At 48.2% G+C, this 18,339-nt stretch overlaps 8 protein-coding genes across 8 annotated transcripts; 4 read left to right on the top strand and 4 right to left on the bottom strand.

Moving 5' to 3' along the window:
- Positions 1 to 19: 19 nt before the first annotated feature.
- Positions 20 to 1,276, bottom strand: HD556DRAFT_1230446 (Ribokinase-like protein; the record flags this gene model as incomplete). Its single annotated transcript, XM_041297355.1, has 5 exons — positions 20 to 61; positions 116 to 728; positions 780 to 946; positions 1,004 to 1,082; positions 1,137 to 1,276. The coding sequence occupies 5 exons, from the start codon at positions 1,274 to 1,276 to the stop codon at positions 20 to 22; spliced, it is 1,041 nt and encodes a 346-aa protein (XP_041164405.1).
- Positions 1,277 to 2,448: 1,172 nt separating this feature from the next.
- HD556DRAFT_1343504 (uncharacterized protein) lies at positions 2,449 to 3,673 on the bottom strand. The gene is made up of 6 exons (XM_041302175.1): positions 3,520 to 3,673; positions 3,430 to 3,467; positions 3,190 to 3,380; positions 3,057 to 3,134; positions 2,938 to 3,003; positions 2,449 to 2,886 (listed from the first exon to the last, which is right to left on the bottom strand). The coding sequence occupies exons 1-6, from the start codon at positions 3,554 to 3,556 to the stop codon at positions 2,793 to 2,795; spliced, it is 504 nt and encodes a 167-aa protein (XP_041164404.1). The 5' UTR covers positions 3,557 to 3,673; the 3' UTR covers positions 2,449 to 2,792.
- Positions 3,674 to 4,672, bottom strand: HD556DRAFT_1343499 (carbohydrate-binding module family 50 protein). The gene is made up of 4 exons (XM_041302174.1): positions 4,532 to 4,672; positions 4,348 to 4,480; positions 4,190 to 4,293; positions 3,674 to 4,143 (listed from the first exon to the last, which is right to left on the bottom strand). The coding sequence occupies exons 1-4, from the start codon at positions 4,556 to 4,558 to the stop codon at positions 3,829 to 3,831; spliced, it is 579 nt and encodes a 192-aa protein (XP_041164403.1). The 5' UTR covers positions 4,559 to 4,672; the 3' UTR covers positions 3,674 to 3,828.
- A 36-nt stretch (positions 4,673 to 4,708) lies between these two features.
- Positions 4,709 to 7,062, top strand: HD556DRAFT_1343492 (uncharacterized protein). Its single transcript, XM_041302173.1, has 10 exons — positions 4,709 to 5,118; positions 5,168 to 5,347; positions 5,404 to 5,412; positions 5,465 to 5,493; positions 5,541 to 5,634; positions 5,685 to 5,737; positions 5,796 to 5,921; positions 5,970 to 6,542; positions 6,595 to 6,611; positions 6,663 to 7,062. Exons 1-10 carry the CDS (start codon positions 4,777 to 4,779, stop codon positions 6,983 to 6,985), a joined length of 1,746 nt encoding a protein of 581 aa, XP_041164402.1. The 5' UTR covers positions 4,709 to 4,776; the 3' UTR covers positions 6,986 to 7,062.
- A 46-nt stretch (positions 7,063 to 7,108) lies between these two features.
- HD556DRAFT_1265557 (uncharacterized protein) lies at positions 7,109 to 10,043 on the top strand. Its single transcript, XM_041299098.1, has 10 exons — positions 7,109 to 7,520; positions 7,574 to 7,768; positions 7,819 to 7,895; positions 7,947 to 8,029; positions 8,084 to 8,208; positions 8,260 to 8,348; positions 8,396 to 8,535; positions 8,596 to 9,386; positions 9,437 to 9,654; positions 9,710 to 10,043. Exons 1-10 carry the CDS (start codon positions 7,263 to 7,265, stop codon positions 9,822 to 9,824), a joined length of 2,091 nt encoding a protein of 696 aa, XP_041164401.1. The 5' UTR covers positions 7,109 to 7,262; the 3' UTR covers positions 9,825 to 10,043.
- A 50-nt stretch (positions 10,044 to 10,093) lies between these two features.
- Positions 10,094 to 11,367, top strand: HD556DRAFT_1343482 (uncharacterized protein). The gene is made up of 7 exons (XM_041302172.1): positions 10,094 to 10,281; positions 10,338 to 10,510; positions 10,562 to 10,658; positions 10,716 to 10,778; positions 10,834 to 10,975; positions 11,023 to 11,161; positions 11,213 to 11,367. The coding sequence occupies exons 1-7, from the start codon at positions 10,128 to 10,130 to the stop codon at positions 11,231 to 11,233; spliced, it is 789 nt and encodes a 262-aa protein (XP_041164400.1). The 5' UTR covers positions 10,094 to 10,127; the 3' UTR covers positions 11,234 to 11,367.
- A 92-nt stretch (positions 11,368 to 11,459) lies between these two features.
- Positions 11,460 to 16,141, top strand: HD556DRAFT_1034507 (RNA dependent RNA polymerase-domain-containing protein). Its single transcript, XM_041295945.1, has 15 exons — positions 11,460 to 11,822; positions 11,870 to 11,945; positions 12,002 to 12,151; positions 12,207 to 12,218; positions 12,275 to 12,450; positions 12,500 to 12,801; positions 12,850 to 13,321; positions 13,373 to 13,472; positions 13,527 to 14,363; positions 14,413 to 14,519; positions 14,571 to 14,612; positions 14,661 to 14,760; positions 14,816 to 14,827; positions 14,876 to 15,164; positions 15,217 to 16,141. The coding sequence occupies exons 1-15, from the start codon at positions 11,805 to 11,807 to the stop codon at positions 15,935 to 15,937; spliced, it is 3,414 nt and encodes a 1,137-aa protein (XP_041164399.1). The 5' UTR covers positions 11,460 to 11,804; the 3' UTR covers positions 15,938 to 16,141.
- A 226-nt stretch (positions 16,142 to 16,367) lies between these two features.
- Positions 16,368 to 18,287, bottom strand: HD556DRAFT_1534260 (uncharacterized protein; the record flags this gene model as incomplete). Its single annotated transcript, XM_041309561.1, has 4 exons — positions 16,368 to 16,515; positions 16,691 to 16,803; positions 16,856 to 17,635; positions 17,673 to 18,287. The coding sequence occupies 4 exons, from the start codon at positions 18,285 to 18,287 to the stop codon at positions 16,368 to 16,370; spliced, it is 1,656 nt and encodes a 551-aa protein (XP_041164398.1).
- Between the last annotated feature and the right edge of the window lie 52 nt (positions 18,288 to 18,339).

Here is an 18,339-nt window from a genome sequence, read left to right as displayed (position 1 = left end):
ATATGGTAGTTCAATGTGTTTAAAGAACGGAGACCTTGGGCCAAGGGTATTGGGGACCAACCTAATGGATATTCATCGTTAGCGAGTGTCTTGATACCAAAATGCATCGACTTACAAGCTGGATATTCATGGCACCCATCTTGTGCCCAACCTCGACACACTCATCCAAGCTTTTACCAGCGACATACGCGCCAAGGAAACCACCCGCGAAAGCATCACCAGCACCGTTGGTGTCGACGATAAGCTCTTTGTCGATAGCGCTGACTTTGAAGACCTTGGGGCTGTCAGGCTCAGCGGATGATACCAAGGTAGTGGACTCAGCGCCGTGCGTGAAGACCACGACACGCGGGCGAGATTTGTTCGATTTAGGGGAGGTCGCAACAGCCTTGGCGATCGCAGCAAGGTCCTTGGTGTCTGGCAGACCGTTTGCGGCTGCGTATGCCTCAGCCTCTGTCTCGTTGCCGATGATGATGTCGCAGTAGGGGAGGACGGACTGGAGCTGGGTGCCGAAGAACTGCGGAATGAAAGGCGCAGAGAAGTTCATTGCGAACACCTTGGAAGCAGCGGATGCCTTTTGGCTGAGCTCGAGCACAACGGATGTGCCGTGCGTCAGGAAGAAGCCTTCTACGTAGAAGACTTTTGCGGCGTCTACCAAAGGTGCTACGGCGGGGGAAGAGAGATGCGATTGCTCGAACTTCTCAGCTGCCCGGAGGGTCGTGACCAGGGAGCTGATATACCGATTGAGTTTGGTGCTATGAAATTTATGGTGTTGACCTTACCGATCATGCCCCGTGAGGACGACGGCGCATGCGCCCGTCCTTTCACCTGCCTTGACGAGGTAGACCTCCTGCAGGCCCTCGCGCTTGTTTGCCGCCCGCAGTTGGTCTGCCAGGTTGTCATCTCCCACGCAGCCAGTGTAAACCACTGAATTGGGGGGAAGAACATACTGTTGGAGTGTCAGTATCTGAAACCTGAGGCCTGATTATAGAGCATGAAGACTTACTGCGGCTCCTCGGGCAGCGTTTTGAGAAGCACCACCAGCAACGTATGTGACCTTGTAGTTCTTCACGAGCTCATCGTAGCTGTAGGCGTCGACGATGAATGTCTGATGTGGAAAGCGGTTATCGGATACTCACATGGACATGTGCTTCTCCTCCGCAAGGATGGCATCGTTGGCCTTCAGATCATACTTCTTGAGCAGCTCTTCACCGTTAGTGACCTGCACGTCGAGGAGGGGGTTACCGATGCAAAAGAGTTCATACGTCTGAGAGGCCATGGTGGTATGAGATCAACAGATGATGTGAACTTTGACGAGGACAAGAAGCCAATATCTAATCGACGTGTGATGGATGATACAAATAATTTTCCATGCCAACGTCAGCTGCTACATTATCATAGCGTTGACGTGATCGCTAAATGGTTGGTTCTGAGCAATTTCTGGGCATATAGATTTGATATAGATCGCAGCCTATCTATAGGATCTATGATTGATCGTTAGTCGACAGTCGACGATAATACTTTCTGTGCGATCGTCTTGCGAGTATGAGACCTCCAAACCGATATCATGGAACCGAAAGCCCAGTATAACTCTTGTGTTACTCAAACTGTACTAATTAATACTGCGGGAACAACGCCGGAGTAGCAGGAGCAGGAGCGTCTGTGCAAAGATGCGAAAATAACCCGATAGGGTTGTTGCATAGTTAGCGGTTTATAAGTACACCGTATGTGACAGATGGCAGATGTGTGAATCCCTACAGGCTAGAGTGACCGTTCGGGAGGTTGGTTAATGACGATGGGCGAGGGCAAGTGAAGAGCGGGTTAGTTCTCAGCTGACCTTTGGATTAACTCTGGTCACGGTAAATCCACTTCGTGTATGAATTCTTGAGCTGCCAAGCAGACATCAGGTGGATGTAACCTTGTCGACGTCGTCCAGAACCTACTTCTATGTTCAACAGATATATCGATTAAATGAGATAAACACGCACTGGCGCTTGACAGCGGCTAGTATCCAGCATTTCGACCCGGTGCCGGGTGGTGACTACATGCGCTATAAATGAGCAATTTTGATCAAAGGAGCAGCGCTAGTTAGTACTACATACCCACGAAGAAAACGACAGTTCAAAGTTCGAGTGCCTTTCCCTTGAATACTAGGCCCAGGTGCCACTCATCAACGTTTCAACGACAGTTGGTCATCAATGCATCAAGGCCAAACAGCCCATATGCATGAAAGCCATGGTTTGTGCCAGAAAGCTCACGACCGCTGAGAAATGCACGACCAGTTAGTTATCGAAGGTGGGTCAGGTGAGCGACGTGATAAGCTGTTATGAGGTTCCACGATCATCGGTTCTGGACTCGACGAACAAACAAAGAAATTCGGTTTATATAAAACTCGGTCTACATTGATCCGAGTTAGGACAGTTTATTTTTGAACCAAGGTATCCGCGTGGAGACTCGGCTCGCAACTCCCAGATGAGCTCGAATTCATTAGTCCACGCCTGAATGGATCTTACATCCATGTCATGGTCACCAGGAGCTAAAACCTCATTTCCGCAGTGAGTCGCCGGTGACTGACTGAAGTGTTATTAGAACATGGGAAAGAGGCACTGGACATGGGCTATGTATGTCAGTAATCGTAAAATCGTGGCAAGGCATGACGTAGATGTAGCAATACAGGTAACACGAGTGTCGCACATCGTCTGTAGAATGAATAACTATAAAGAAAGAAGCCCTAGAACTTAAAGATAATGTCTTGCATGCGCAGCGACCTAAGCGAGCTGGGACAGCCTGCATGCTCATGCCATCAGTGACCCGCGCATTCCATCACCCCGACGCGCCGCGAGAATGCCGCGTATCAGCACAACAAGGATTGCGAACGTTACAAGAAGCCTAGCAGGAATATGAACAAAGAAGTGATGGACATGTATCAATAGCACGCACCAAATAACCCAAGCAAAACCTTCTAGCGCGTTAAGTTGCCCGCAATACACGAACACCATCTGGGTACTAAAGTGATAGAACGTGAACAATGAGAGAGCGAAACAAGAAGATCCACGAACTTGCAGTTCAGCCCTCCACCGAGAGCTGCGGTTATACTTGCAGCGCCCGCAGTCCAGAAGATCCATGTTAGAAGTAGGCTATGATGAATTTGTCAGCAAGTTCTATTGTCCAAGTCAAAGGAGGTTGACTTACAAGACGACATGAGAAGCTACACTACTCATGGGGCTATCTGGCAAAGAAAAGAAGAAAAACATGTAGACACCAGACAATACGATCGTCCATATTGAACTGAACAGTAGAAAACGCGTGCGGTCCCGTTCTGCTAGGCTGAAGTAGTTGTGATAGGAATTAAAACGTGACGTGAGCCAGGCTGAGATTGCAAGCTACCACAGGGATTTATTATTTCAGCATTGCAATAAAATGTGCACATACCTCGATGATACAGAACAAGATGATCAACGAGAATACAACTGCGATCCAGCAAGTCAGTCGAACTGAATAAAGCAGACAACAGATTCTTACTAGGGTGTCCCCTTCGCATGTGGGTATTAAAATCCATTGTTCAAACTGGATATACAAGACTTGTTTGGCTGATAGTTCGTGATTGTTCGTGAAAGATGAAAGAAACAAGTTTTGATGGAGACCGGTGGAGCTGCGCGAAAGTTGAATAGAAGCATAGTGGCTATGCAGCTGCGTTACCACATTTAGTTCTGACGTCATCTAAAAGTAAACTGTTTGGTAAAGCCAATATCCAAATGTCCATATGCGATGAGCAATAATATACAATGAGACTATGCTGCGTGGAATATATTTTGAAATAATAAAAAGTCCCTAGAAACGGACACTAATGGACATCCCTTCATCTGGAACGCAGACACGTTCACCAGGCATGAGTTTGTCGCAGTCCACTTTGGGGTTGACAATGAGAAGTTTGTCTAAAGAGGAATTGTGGTCGTTGGCGATATCCCAACAAGTGTCTCCAGGTTGCACGATGTAGGAGAGGGTCGTTGAAGGGCATGGAACAGGAGCGATACGTGTAGGCAACAGAACGAGACGCCAGACCAATAATAAGACGACAGCGATCATGAGAAAGAACGGGAAAAGTGTACGGTAAGCTCCTCCCCGGGGACTGTACCGGGTGCCGTTCTGCAGCCGAATTGAGATAGGGCGGGCAATGACGGCGAGAACTTACCTCATCTAGCGCCAAGATGCGATAACCGTCAGTGCCAGTAGGAGCAGCTTCCAGGTCACTGTCTTCATCTACCTCTTGAGGGATGGAAGAGGGTATTTCAGACACTGCATGCACGTGTGAACTGTGAGCGCTAACAAAACGGCGTCCAAAGCATTTACCTAGCTTAAGCTCTCCGAATTCAGAGCCCTCTGGCCCTTGGTATACCAATCCATCACGGTCACGGAAATAATACCGCTCACTGTCGGCGTCGTAACCAACTCGCTTCACGCCTTCTGGGAGCCTGTAATCGTCCTAGAAAACTTTGGGTCAGCTTGCCGAGGACAAGGTCAAAAATAGTAGTACTTCATCATACTGCGTCCAGCGCCCCATAGTTGTTCGTTACGCACAAAAGGCCAACCAGTGGATAAGTGCTGTTTTTGCAGAACAAAGAACTCCTAGTTGAGGATTGAAATGGAGACTGAAGATGCTTTGACGCTTCACAGGCAATATAATGCAACGGAGAAAGCCGAATAACCGTCACTGCCACTGTCAGACGTGGTATCCCCGTTCGCTAAGCGCTAGGGGTTGTGGGTTCTCCACTCCATACTATGCAAAGGGTGGTCAAGGCTATGTTTCCAATATCCTCAGAGCTCATATTCAAAGTCGCCTTACGCGGCGATTCATTGCTCACTTCACCTCGTTGGAACAAGGGAACAGCCTTCACGAAAAAGGAGCGTAATGATTTTGGTCTAACGAGCAGACTTCCTTCTCGCGTCAATACCATCGAAGAACAATGCGAGAGAGCTTATGATCAGCTACGCTCCCGTGAATCTCCCATACAAAAGAATTCATTCTTGCAGAGCCTCAAAGAGCAAAACTGGGTTCTTTACTATTCTCTGCTATCCAGGCATCTCAAGGAGTTGACTCCTATTATATACACGCCTACCGAAGTGAGTTCTGATCTTGTCTCAAATATTCAAGTGATTGACTGTATTGTAGGCAGAAGCGATCGAAAACTACTCTCATCTTTTTCGTCGCAGCGAGGGGTTATTTCTCACATTCCCAGACCAAGACTCCATGGAGAAAGATTTCCTGGAGCAAACCCGCGGGAAAGATATCGAGTTGATAGTCTGCACAGATGCAGAGGCTATCCTGGGCATCGGCGACCAAGGCGTCGGGGTAGGCGCATTTCTGTTGCTCTGCCTTACATCTCTCACCACTGCCTGACGTCATAGGGAATCGGGGTGAGTATCCGCACATATCTCACGACAGGGAGTTGTTGAACAGTTGTTCCAGATATCATCTGCCAAATCTGCGATATACACGTGCGTTCGCACTGCCCTCAGTTTATTCTTACTTCATGTGGTGACAGGTTATTGGCTGGGATAAACCCAGCGAAAGCGCTCAGTGTGACACTTGATGTCGGCACTGACAATGAAACGCTCTTGAACGATCATCTTTATGTCGTGCGTGCCTTTTAAATCACTGTCATCATTCACTCATCAGACAAATCCAGGGATGGCGTTCGAGAAGGATCCGGGGTGTTGAGTACGATAAATTCATCGACAAGTAAGGTTGACTTACCTCTTGGTTGGTCTCACCTCATGGGCTTGCAATACCCTCATAGGTTTGTCCAGTTGATCCGCAAACACCAGCCTCACTGCTTGCTGCACTTTGAGGACTTTGGAGTTACCAATGCTCAGCGATTTCTTGACTTGTACCGCAATGAGCATTCTGTTTTCAATGATGATATGTATGGTTATGCGTCATCAATATATCAATTAGCACTAACGCACAGTAGCCAAGGAACTGGCGCGGTTACACTGGCCGCTTTGATGGCCGCCATTGGGGTGACCAAGTCGAAGCTGGCAGATCAACGTTATGTCATCTTTGGAGCGGGTTCTGCGGGCCTTGGTATTGCAACACAAGTTCGGGATGCAATCATACTCACAGACGGTGTGTCTCGTGAGGAAGCCAACAAGAAATTCTACCTCGTTGATCGCTTTGGTCTCATCAAGCAGTCTCTTGGTCCTAACAAGATACGCCCTGCGTTGCAAGAATTCGTGCAGCCTGATGAAGAATGGAGCGATGTTCCAACTAATGACAAAGGAGAGGTTGAGCTTCTGGAGGTTGTCAGGAAAGTACGACCGACGGTTTTAATAGGATGTTCGACGAAAGGTGGCGCTTTCACCGAGCGCGTCGTGAGAACAATGAAGGAAGGTTGTGAGAGACCTATCATTTTTCCCCTCAGCAACCCTAGCCATCTGGTGGAAGTTGATCCGAAGGATGCAAATGACTGGACAGAAGGGATGGCTCTACTAGCCACGGGCAGCCCATTCCCACCAGCTAAGATGCCGAACGGCAAAGACTATGTGTACGCTTGTCATATCATGAGTATCATGCACAAGCTGATTTGTGACTTGCAGTATCGCTGAATGCAACAGTGAGTTCATGTAATCCCCCGTTTGTGCATACTGACCGCTGCTACTTTCAGATGCTCTCATCTACCCTGGACTTGGATTTGGTTCCATGCTGTCGCAATCCAGGCAGATGACCGATGGGATGATCATCGCAGGCGCACGACGTCTCGCTGCCCTCTCTCCTGCACTCAAAGACCCAGACAGCGGCCTGTTACCCGACTTCGAAGATGCTCCAGCAGCCAATCTTGAGGTTGCAATAGCAGTAGCACAACAGGCATTTGATGAAGGCATCCAGGGAGTTAGCTGGAGCAAAGAAGAGGTGAGAACTAAGGCAGAAGACAAGCAGTGGAAGCCAGTGTATGGTACGTATGAGTATGATGAGCAGGGCGCAAAGTAGTTGTGGTTTGTTTTGCAACCTCGAGTCACGAGAAGCAAGATTATTTTAATCGAATTTCTGCTATAAAGAAGCCCAGCGCCTTCGATCAACCTTCGATCTAAGATACCTGCAGCGGCCCATCGCGGTATTGTTCCTCATCGATATAAAGTCAGCATGTACATCTGCTCGAGGTTCGTGGAAGGAACCCCAAAAACTTGTCACGGGATCGCGTCTGTCACAAACGTGACAGGACGCGTCCTGGTCCAAGATCAAGCTCGAGATTCTTCCCCCCACTAAGATGTCCTTTTCTAATCTTTGTGGGTCCTCCGCTGTCGATATGGACAGCGACGACGAATTTACAGGGCATATCACCAAGAAAATTAAAATCACCGCCAACAATGGATGGGAACACGTCTTTGCAAGAGGTGGAATCAAATCGCGCTTTACAAAAAATACCGCCGTAGATGCGACAGAATTCCTCAAGAACTATCGTCCCCGAGCACAAAAACAGAGTCTCGAAATACTTATCTCCTTACCTTTGGATATCCTATTCGAGGTAACTCAGGTCCTTTGTCATATGATCATCCGAGATAATCACAATCGGCCCAGATCTTTGGGAGGCTACTTCCGCTTGACTTACTTCATCTCTCACGCACTACGAAGGCTCTGCGCTCTGTGCTGATGCACCGCTCATCTACCACTGTGTGGATGGCTGCGCGCTCCGATGTAAAGGGCATGCCTGCTTGTGCTGATGACATGTCAGAGCCTGCGCATGCGAGCCTCGCGTTTGATATGCATTGTCACGTAAGTGTTCTAATCATAGCACCCGGATGTATTTGACCTTCCTAACTTAGAATTGTCTCAGACCAAATGTGCGCAATGTTGACTGGAACCTCCGAGTCAGGTACTGCCAAAAATGCTTTAAAGAACGGTAAGCTAGGTCTCGCTCGATGATGCATAGGCTTACCGACTAGCACTTCAGTACAGAGGTTGTCGATGATAAGTTCAAAAAAACATATGGATTGAAATTGCACCATTGTCTGTCGTTGAGCATGACGCAGAACCGTTAGTTTTCTGTCCATTCACTGACGCATGTCCTTATTTTAATTCAACTTCAAGGTAATGACGCCCGCTGTCTGATTTCAGACAGGGAATCATTGGTCGACGAGTTGTCGAAGCTCGGGCCGGAAGAAAGATCTGTCCTTCGAGGTTTGAAGAGAGATGCGGTGCTCGCTCGGAAGGAGGTACGTCTCCTGTTTTTCAAAAACTCATCCTTGTTTGTTGAGTATATGCAGCATGCAGTTCGGTGCACAAAATGGATGGAAGGCGAACAACAGAGTAGATGGAAGGAGCTCGATCATCTGAGAAGCTTGCGCCATGACGCGTAAGTCTTGTGTTCAGCTCCTGATGCTCACGGCTCAACATTCACAGTATCCTGGAGAAGTTGATCGAACTTGGCTGGGAGGAAGATGTCAACAAGCTTCCGGATCGGCATACTGCACGAATCTACAAGTTGACCCATTTTGAAGATCATCCACTTGTCAAGCAGCCAAAGCCCTTGACCGATCGCAGTAAGGCTTTTCATCTGCTTTTGTTCGTTCGTGTTTCTTTAACGCTAACTTATTGAGCAGTCTGGCAAAACATCCAACACAAGATGGTCGAATTCATGGGCCAAATGCGCGAATTTCGCATTCTACAAGAAAGAAAGCAACAGATCAGGGAGCGGCAAAGCCTCCTCGCTACGATATACAGTGACTGGCAACGGGAGAAAGGGTATCACAAGTATCTTATGCCTACTGCTGCCGACCTCTTTGGGATGCGACAAGTTCGCGATATCGTGGAGTTGCCTGCCCATCTGACTGTCACCGCGGAAGATTTTCAGCCTGTTTGCGAGGAGTTATTTAAACTAGTCGACACTTGGAAGCGCTGCAATGCTCATGATTTGCGGTCAGACTTGCTATGGCGGCTTGAAATCCACCCACCGTACTGGCTTGACAGACTCTCTGTTCAATGCGAGAGACTTGCTGTTGCTGTCTTTACGTGCACAGGGTGGCTTTGCGACAACATTCCCGAGCCTAATGACTCGCCTCGGTACATGTACTTCCCAGAGTACCTTCACCATAGATGCAATCGGATCCGGCGACGAGCATGGAATGAACTCGACCCTGCTAACACGTTTGCAATGGGCCAAGGGTATCCGGGAAATACTGTGCAACAAGAGTGGTCCACGGACGACCTCGAATTAGATAAGAAGGCCTCCCAAACCGTGAGGAACATCATCGATGCATGCGACTTAGACTGGAGAGAGGTAACAGTGTCGGAGCTCGACAATCTGGATCCTAGGTTGGTCTGCCTAAAGTGCAGCTACGGCAACCGCTGTGATGGAGAGAGACCTATGATGGTCCGTTCGTGGCGAGAATCAGTAAGTTGATCTGTGGGCTGAAGTAAGACAACGTTGACGAGGAATCACAGGTCAAACATTGCGCCAAGAAGCATTGGAGTGACTCCACTGTGAAGTGGCAGAAAATTTCAGATGAGGAGAGTAGAAGTCTTCGCCAAGACCAGGAGGAAGCCGCCGCGAGCACTACGATACCTCCGCGCAAAATTTGGCGGTGCACTCATTGTCACGACAAGCCTGGAGAACCGGAGAAAATGACTGTGCAGGGAATGACGGATCACTTGGAGGATCAGTAAGAGATCCACTATGTATGCGTATCTCTCTCAGCTGATATCGACTCTGCGAAGTCATTCGATAGACCTAATCAACCAAGTTGCCGGAAAGGACTTCGCTGAAGCTCTGGACGTACCTCCTATAACGATTCCTTCTGTGAAGCTGAAGCCGAAAGCCGTGGACCCTTAGCCTTTGAAACTACGCCTAGCACACTAGGAAAAAAGCTTCTGCGATACATTTTCATGAAGTCGCTATTGCGAATCCAAATATGTAGATATTGCGGTCGACTTCACGGGTCCATTCATGTATGGAACTCCAGTTAAACTACAATAATTAGCGTCATATACTTGCGAGCTTGTAGTTACGATTAGATCTAATATTCGGGTCATTTACAGAATTTACATGAGCCAATTCGTAAACCCAGTCTTTACGAAATGATTACTAAGCACTTCCTGTAAGTCTGAGCTCGACGAAGCTCGCACTCATCAAGTCATGGCCACATCACAGGCAGCCCCAGTGGACCCTCACTCTATGCAAGATGTCACACCATCATTAGCAGAAAATGGGACACCTCAACCAGAGGGGGAAGAAGCTGTTTCTGAGACACTTTATATTCAAAACCTCAACGAGAAGGTGAAGATCGACGGTGAGCATCGAAACATACCACAACTTGGCTGTGACTGATTTCTCTTCTTTACATAGTGCTCAAGGCTTCACTAAAAGGCTTGTTCAAATCGTATGGGGAAGTGCTGGATGTTGTAGCGCATAGCAACTTGAGAATGAGGGGTCAAGCATTCGTCTCATTCGCATCCCCAGAGATCGCACAGAAAGCTATGAAGGAAGTCCGTGGTTTCCCTCTCTACTCCAAACCTATGGCACGTATTTCTATGTTATAGGCTCGTTCTCCGCTCATATGATTGTCTCAGCAAATTACGTTTGCGCGGACGCGATCTGACGCTGTCGTCAAACGATTGGATGCTAACAACCTTGAACAACATACGGCCAAGAGAGCTGAACACAAAAGTGGGATTTTCTTGACAAGGTTTGTTACTAAGAGCTAAGAAAAGTTGAATTGTGCAGGGCGTACGCGATATTCGAACCCCTTGAAGCAGAAATTCAAGGCCAAGCGGATGGCTGCAGAAAGTTTGTGTTACAGCCTCATATTCACCAGCTGCACGCTGAATTATATTCATTACAGTTGACGGAGCTGCTGCAGCTCCTGCAGCTAGGCGTCCCAATGTCCAGATGCCAGACGAATACTTGCCTCCCAACAAAATCCTTTTCCTTCAAAATCTACCCGAAAGCGTTACCAAGGACCAGCTTATGGCCCTCTTTTCTCAGTATGTAAACCCCCTCCGCGTTGAGAGGCCGATCTTAACTTTCTCAGGTACCCAAACCTCCACGAGGTTCGGCTTATTCCAACAAAAAAAGACATCGCGTTCGTGGAATACATGGACGAAGGCAGCGCTGGGGTTGCCAAAGATGCTCTTCACAACTACAAGCTTGATGGGGAGAATAAGATCAAGGTCCGTGGATATCTTTTCTTTTCTTTAAGAACCACTCTCACTTCGTTTCAGATTACATTCGCCCGGAAGTGAACTTCTTGTATTGTTATGCTTTGGGATATTGTATCATATTTTAATTGATGCTACTTGAGTTAGAGTGGTCCACCTGTTATCGCGATGACTGCCTCAAGTCCCTAATTTGCCAAATGACTTCAGAAGTTCAAGACCAAGATTTCGAAGATCAGCGAATGTCTGAGCGTGATTTAAAAATTATACTCCGGTCCGGGCAAGCGAGACGAGAGCGCTCTCAGCTCTGACAGAATCTTCTCGCCATCATGATATGTAACCGAGTCTCGGACTCACTCAGGCTACACATCCGCGTTTAGCCAGGAACTTGAAGGAACACCATAGCAAGTCCCAGAAGACGTTCGCGATGCACTCGTGGAGCAATGGAAGCTTTGCTGAACCAATACAAGCCTGGACCTTACGGCACTTCTAAACTTGATTGGCACCCAGATTGTATACCTTTGGTTGGCAGCTGTTGGTAGGGGTTCGGCCTCGCAATTGGAAAGAGTTTATCAAGACCCTGGTTCATCGATATCATTACTCCTTGTTCTAAAATTCCCTCAATTTTTTTCCCAGCATTTTGAATCACGAATAAAAAATGGACCCTAAGACTGTGGTGAGTGCGTTCGTTCAGCGTGCATCGAGATCATCATGGCCTCCCAGGTGGTGTATGAATCGTCGGACGACGGTGAGTACTCAAATGGTTGGGACGATTTCAAGATGCAAGTAGAAGCTTTAGGTACGCGTTGGCAACCCACCTCAACGTGAATTCATTTGATCGTTGCAACTCTACAGAAATCTCGCAGTCTCCAACTCAACCATTAGCAAAAGTCCTTGGAGAAAAGCTTTCTATCTCGCAGAAGATAACACTTCAAGCGCCTAGGGCGGATATGCGTTTACGAAGACGTGTGTCGCGTGATGAGGAGATGCGTGAGATCGATGAAGGTACAGTGTCGAGTTTAAGTTTGCTCAAATGAATATATTATTCACGCCCTCACAGTAGCTCAAAGATGTAGGTGATCTCTCCCTACTAATCTGCGCTTTATTACTTAGTATCATCCAAATCAGTGATGGAGTCGGACAGTGATTCCGGGTCGGCACCGTCGACCGAACAATCTTCACTGTTCTCGAGTCGCACGACCTCGATGTCATCCGTTGGATCCACGGGCCTGAAGCGTGCACCAGACTGCTTGCTGCCTCCTCCACCAGCAGTTAAACGCAAAGTCTCACCATGCGCACCAATTGTAAGTCGTATAATTTTATTCCATCCAATGTGTTCTCAGAATCCTGTAGGTGAATCTGCCACAAGTTGGAAAAAATCGAAAACGCAGGTCTCCCGAGTTCGGTGTCGAATTAGATATCGTCCACATTGCCCACTGCGAGGAGGCTCAGGTAGTCCTTGATCGACATGAACTTGCATGGGGAACGATTTTCGAACTAGCACGAGGTGTCACTCGTGGCGTGTGGACATTCCAAGACATGACGGAGCATCGTCTACGAAAACTCAAAGGTTCAAATGCTCAATCTGCCTGGAAAGTCGCTACCATCATGGCAGACAAAGAACCATCTGCGATGGGAACGCCATCAGAACTTTGGTATTAGCCTTATTCGCCTCACAAATCGCGAGCTAAACTTAATTTAAGGCTCGAATACGATCGGGAGCAGCTCGCGATTGTCGAAAACAAAGGTCGTGGTTTGGGAACTATGGGACAGTGGGAGGGAAAAGACCATTGGTACGGAGGGAAGATACAGCAAGTTGCACGTGTCGTGAAAGCTGGAACGTCTTTCAAATTCGAACTCGAGAAACCAGAGATTCGGAGATCGCATCGCTTTGCTCGGTTCTTGGGGTCTCGGCGCATCCTCCAAGTCCGCGTGCCAGATAACCTTACGTATGATAAAGTCGGCTCGGCACTTCGGGAATTCCTGATATCAAGCAAATTTGTATTGTGTGGCCGCGTCTTCGTACCCTTCCATGCTAAGGAAGGGAGCATGTACCTTATGGAAACGAACCAGAACATTGATCGGCAAACGAACCTCAATGACGGCGACAGTCACAGACTGACACTCTACCAGTTTGTGAAGTGGCACAATCCTCTGGCGTTGAATTCGATGCAGGTGATTACCTTTTATTCCTCATCATGCAGCTCTGACACGCTCCCCGAGTAGCCCATCAGCAAGTGGTCTACACGATGGGCGCTCGGCCTATCAACGTCGGTGCCAACAATTGAATTCTCTCCGGAAAACATAATCTTCATTGCTGACCAACGTAATATTTCCTCAAGCTCATAAAATACGAGGTACTGACTGCTCAAATATCTAGATGCTGTGGACTGTGGCGAGGGAAAGCCCCCAGCTGAAAAAATCATGACCGATGGGTGTGGTTATATCAGCGGCGCGGCCTTGACGGCCATCATGCGAGTAATGAAGTATTCGAGTAGACCGACCGCCGTGCAAGGACGTATTGCTGGTGCCAAGGGAATGTGGGTTCTGCACCCAGATCCCGTGCATCAGATCGCCGATGGACCCCCGAAAATTTGGATACGTGACTCACAGAATAAGATCAATCTTGGCTCGCTACACGACGTCGATAGCGCACATAGGATTTTCGACCTCCTTGCGCCATCTCGGGTAACCGGGCCAAGCCGTTTGTCGAGCCAGACACTCGTCAACTTGGCACATGGTCGTGTTCCCCTTTCTGTTTTGAAGGAGCTCATGGCAGATGGGCTTCACGAGGAGGTCCGTCAGCTGACGGAATGGAGTGGACCGGACAGCATGCTTATGGTCTGGCGAGCTGTGGAGCAAGCCGGCCGTGTTGTAACATCGAGGCTGCGGCGGCGCATTGCTGGCCAGGCACGAGCACTTGGTCTTGGCCAACTCCGACCCAACGAGGAGCCTGCTGCCGGGACTGATGATTGTGACGATGTTGCAGTGAACCCATCGCTGCATGACTCGGTCAATCGGGGACGCAATCCTTACAGCGGTGAACCGCTGACTCTACACGAGACGGTCCTTGAACTACTGCAGGCCGGTTTTCATCCTCTTAAGCTTGACCAACTTTTTTCCAAACTGGAGTACGTGGTGACCCAAGTCCTCGACGAGTACATCGAGAAATTCCACATTCCGGTCAAGGAGTCTTTGGAAGCATATATCATACCGGGCATGTAACTTTTTCCGTAATCATTTTCTTCTAGCTCATCTAGCAGCAGATCCATATGGAGTCCTCGAGGAGGGGCAGATATATTTTCGCTCTTCAGAACTCATCACCGATCCCGAAAGCGGAACCCAGATGGATATCGTGACCGGTTCTGTTCTGGTGAGTACTTCAGTCCATTACAATGAACTGTCCTGAGACGTTGATAAAAAGGTATGGAGGAATCCCACAAGACTGCCCTCTGATATCCAGAAGGTAAGGAAATCAATACCTCGTCGAATAACCTTATCAAATATGGATCAGGTCACTGCCGTCAGCCACCCAAAATTGGCTAATTACTTCGATGTTATCGTGTTCCCTGTGAAGGGGGAGCGCTCATTGGCAAGCTACTTGGGTGGAGGAGGTAGGCACTTACTTTCATCATTTTCCGGTCATCGCCTGACGTGGTCATTCTATAGATTATGATGGAGGTGAGTTTACGTCACTTGTATTTTATCATTTAATAATTCCTTTCAAAGACACGGTCACATTGGTCTGGTCCAAACGTCTTGTTGAAAACTTCAATACCGCCCCGCTGTGTTTGGCACCTGCAGGTTTGACTGACGACTTTGAGCGAGAAGTTGAACACGTTGAGGATTTTGACCGACGAGTAACCAAACTCTCTGCAAAGGAGGCTCAAATCGCATTCCAGAAGGTCCTTCTTCTTGGACTCGCAGAAACAAAAATCGGATTATATTCGAAGTTCCATGATCTCGCTGTGTATGAGCGCGGATATGCAAGTGCTGCTGCCATTCGGTTGGCATACATGTGAGAATTTCAGTCTATTGCTATGGTACTCGCCTCATGTTGTGCGGCGCAGGTTTACTACCTGCCTCGATGCGAGCAAGACTGGGCTGCGGGTTAAACCCCACGTCTTCGAGGCAGATCGCAAGTCTTGTGGTAAACGCAAGCCCTACTATATGGCCGCTCTCGAACAGAACATCGAGGGTCAAGAGGTATCGAAACGCAAGGGCTCGACTCCGTACATCCTGGATGCTCTTGTTGACGAGGGCCGTCGCCTCCGCGACGACTTCCTCAAACATTATTCCGTCCTCCGGAGTTCTTCCACCAATACGGCAGACCGCGACCTCACTTCACCTTACCTTTCTACGTCCCGTAGGGCAACACAAGCTTCGCACAAGGGCTTTCAAATTCTGCAAGACAACTTAAGTGATGTCAAAGTTCATGTCCAGAGAGTACATGGAGAGTGGCAAGTCGCTGTTGCTCTCCAGAAGAAGGCTTCAGAAGGGAGGGGGTCTTCGGATCCCAGGACACGAGCGATCCAAAAGACAGCTCAACACTTTGCGCGGCGGCCAGAGGTTTTATCTTTTTCCGACGAGGAACTCAAAATCATCATGGCATCCTATGCGTACAATCTAAGTGGTGCATTCGGCTTCTCCGTCGCCTTCGCAGATCTCTGCGCTATCAAGGCACGAGTTCAAAGTGGTGTGGTTTTTGCAGATAGATTTTCAGAGGTGATGTGTATACCTAACAATGTCTTACGAGCCCTTTCACAAGCACAGGATGACGCGGATGATTGAAATTTTACATCTTTGTCCGTCATACATACTTCACATCTTACACATGCTCCACCATATAGCACATCCTTATAAATTCTTCATCATACACATCCTTGCACATACTTCACCATATAGCACATCCTTATCTTGATTCTACCATCTCGATTTGTTAGCCACTATCTCTCTGTACTACGTAACGACAATCGACAGACCCGAATTCCCCCAGAGCGACTTGAAAGGATATCAAAACGCAACGATGGGCATTCAATATATTGCTGCGAAGCTGAGACATTCGACATCAATATCTGCATCTCATTTCCGCACGACACCAACCCGCACGAGGTCCGACATCTTCTAGTAGCGTACAACAGAGTGATACAATAGTTTCTGAACTACTGCTGCCTCAGACTTGACTGTTGTGTTATAGATGCCATGGGTCATCATCCATAACTCAAATCAGATAAAGGGGGTGAGTGAAAGGCATTTCATTGCCAATGTAGTGACAGTTATCGAGCATCATGAACCGCGATATGGCCTCATTGCGTAATTCCATTGACCGGCCGCAGACTGATGAGCCGCTGCCAGGCCGCTGTTGATCACTACTCAGGAGTAAAGACTATTAGGAACCAGTGTTGAATGTGCTGGGCGTGTCACCCACGGTTTGACTTAGCTTGTGGGAGTAAATTGATACAACGAAAGCAAACTCGATATTTTGCTTGTCATATTGTTCGTAAAACTACATCGGCGTCGCTAAGTCCCACCTATCTTACTCACTTTCCAACATAAACATAATACAAGCATAACCAAACTGTATATTCTGTAAGGTCCGGGCCAACCTCCGTCTGAATGGGGGAAATGACCCGAATACTAATCTCACCATGCCGAGCCTACAACGCAGCCACATCAGACTGTTACTGTGTTCAAACGAAGAACACGTACCCATGTCACAGTGAGCCGATCCTGTTCCAAGAATATCCTGGAGCCAGCTGTCGGAAATGGCGTACGACAGACCGTTGCGATGTATGCACGATTCGAGAAGATGTCTTCACCAAAGGAGTCAATGATCTGACCCGGCTTGCAAATGTGAAGATCCGGTGAGTCAGGATCATTGACACTTTCCGAGCGAGCAATGACTCGCTTATTGAAGTCCCAGATATGCACATAGAAGTAGTCCTCACTGGAAAGCCTTTCCAGTCTTTGGACAGGATCGGGAATATGATCTTGGGGAAGAGCATAAGCCATTTTACTGCCAAACACGCTGATATGGTAGCTTTCGTGGTGGGGAAAGTAGCACGCATACTGAGGTCCCCAGTCTGACCAAGGAATCTCGATGGGCATATCTGAGTGCAAGGCCATGTCAGAGAAGATGGCCATATCGATTACCAACAATAGGATAGCAGTCTCCGCTTTGGAAAGAAACTCTAAAACCATAATTTGCGACTCCAGGGAGGGCACATAGCTCGGCGTGAGTCCTGGGCGTGCTGCTTTGCCAAGGAGTGATGGGTGGCCATGAATAATGATTTCCGAGTCGTGTAATGATAGATGGGGGATCTTGGGAGGGTGATATATGATTCGGCACTGAGGTGGCCCATCGAGCCCTTGTAACGTGTACAAGTATATCGAGCCTTCTGGGCCAACGATGACGAGCTTCTGTTCATCGACTGGATAGAAACAAACTTCGTCGTAGATATCCGGTTGACATAAAAAATGCTGCTTATGCTGAGCAGCAGAATTGTCACAAAAAGGAGGAACTTACCCTATTTACATATCCCTTCCTCCAATTGATCACTTGTATGAACATGCCGGACACAAGCCAGCCATCTGTGTCCTCTATTTCATAGACAATAAATACGCGATCACCACAGATTACAGGTGGCGACAAAGCAGCATTATAATAGCCAGGTGCATCAAAGGTATGCTTACACTCCAAAGAAGTGCACACAGCGCTCGGATGCGGACGTTGAGATGAAGCCAGTCGAAACTCCACCCGACAGACATGGTGATCTTGTTCCGCATCGGTCACAGTGACACAATCATCAGGCTCAGAACACAAAACCATAAGGTCCTGCAGAGGGTCGAAGGTGTGAAAGCCCCCGGTATCATCGAGAGACCACGGCGTCCGGGACTCGAGTGTGGAATTTGTGCTACAGTCCTGAATGTGAAAGTTGTCCACTTGTGGCAAAGGTAACCACCAAAGCCCACATTTCACAGATTGGATCGGTGGCATGCATTCCCATGGTATCGCACGAAATCCGACAGCAATACTGACCACTGCTTCAAAGGTAGCGGTCGCATGGAAGTCGGATCGCCACAAAGATGCCAATTTCTTGAGCGAACACAGAGTCTTTCTGGAAACACCGGCCGAATTCATGGTAGCGGTCCCAGTACTAATCAAGCCCTGAGCAAAAATTTCAAGCTTGTAT

This window comes from Suillus plorans (assembly GCF_016647745.1).
Source record: "Suillus plorans strain S12 chromosome Unknown HD556scaffold_9, whole genome shotgun sequence".
NCBI lineage: Eukaryota > Fungi > Basidiomycota > Agaricomycetes > Boletales > Suillaceae > Suillus > Suillus plorans.
Note: the sequence above shows the minus strand (reverse complement) of the source record. Positions and strands in the feature narration are given on the sequence as shown.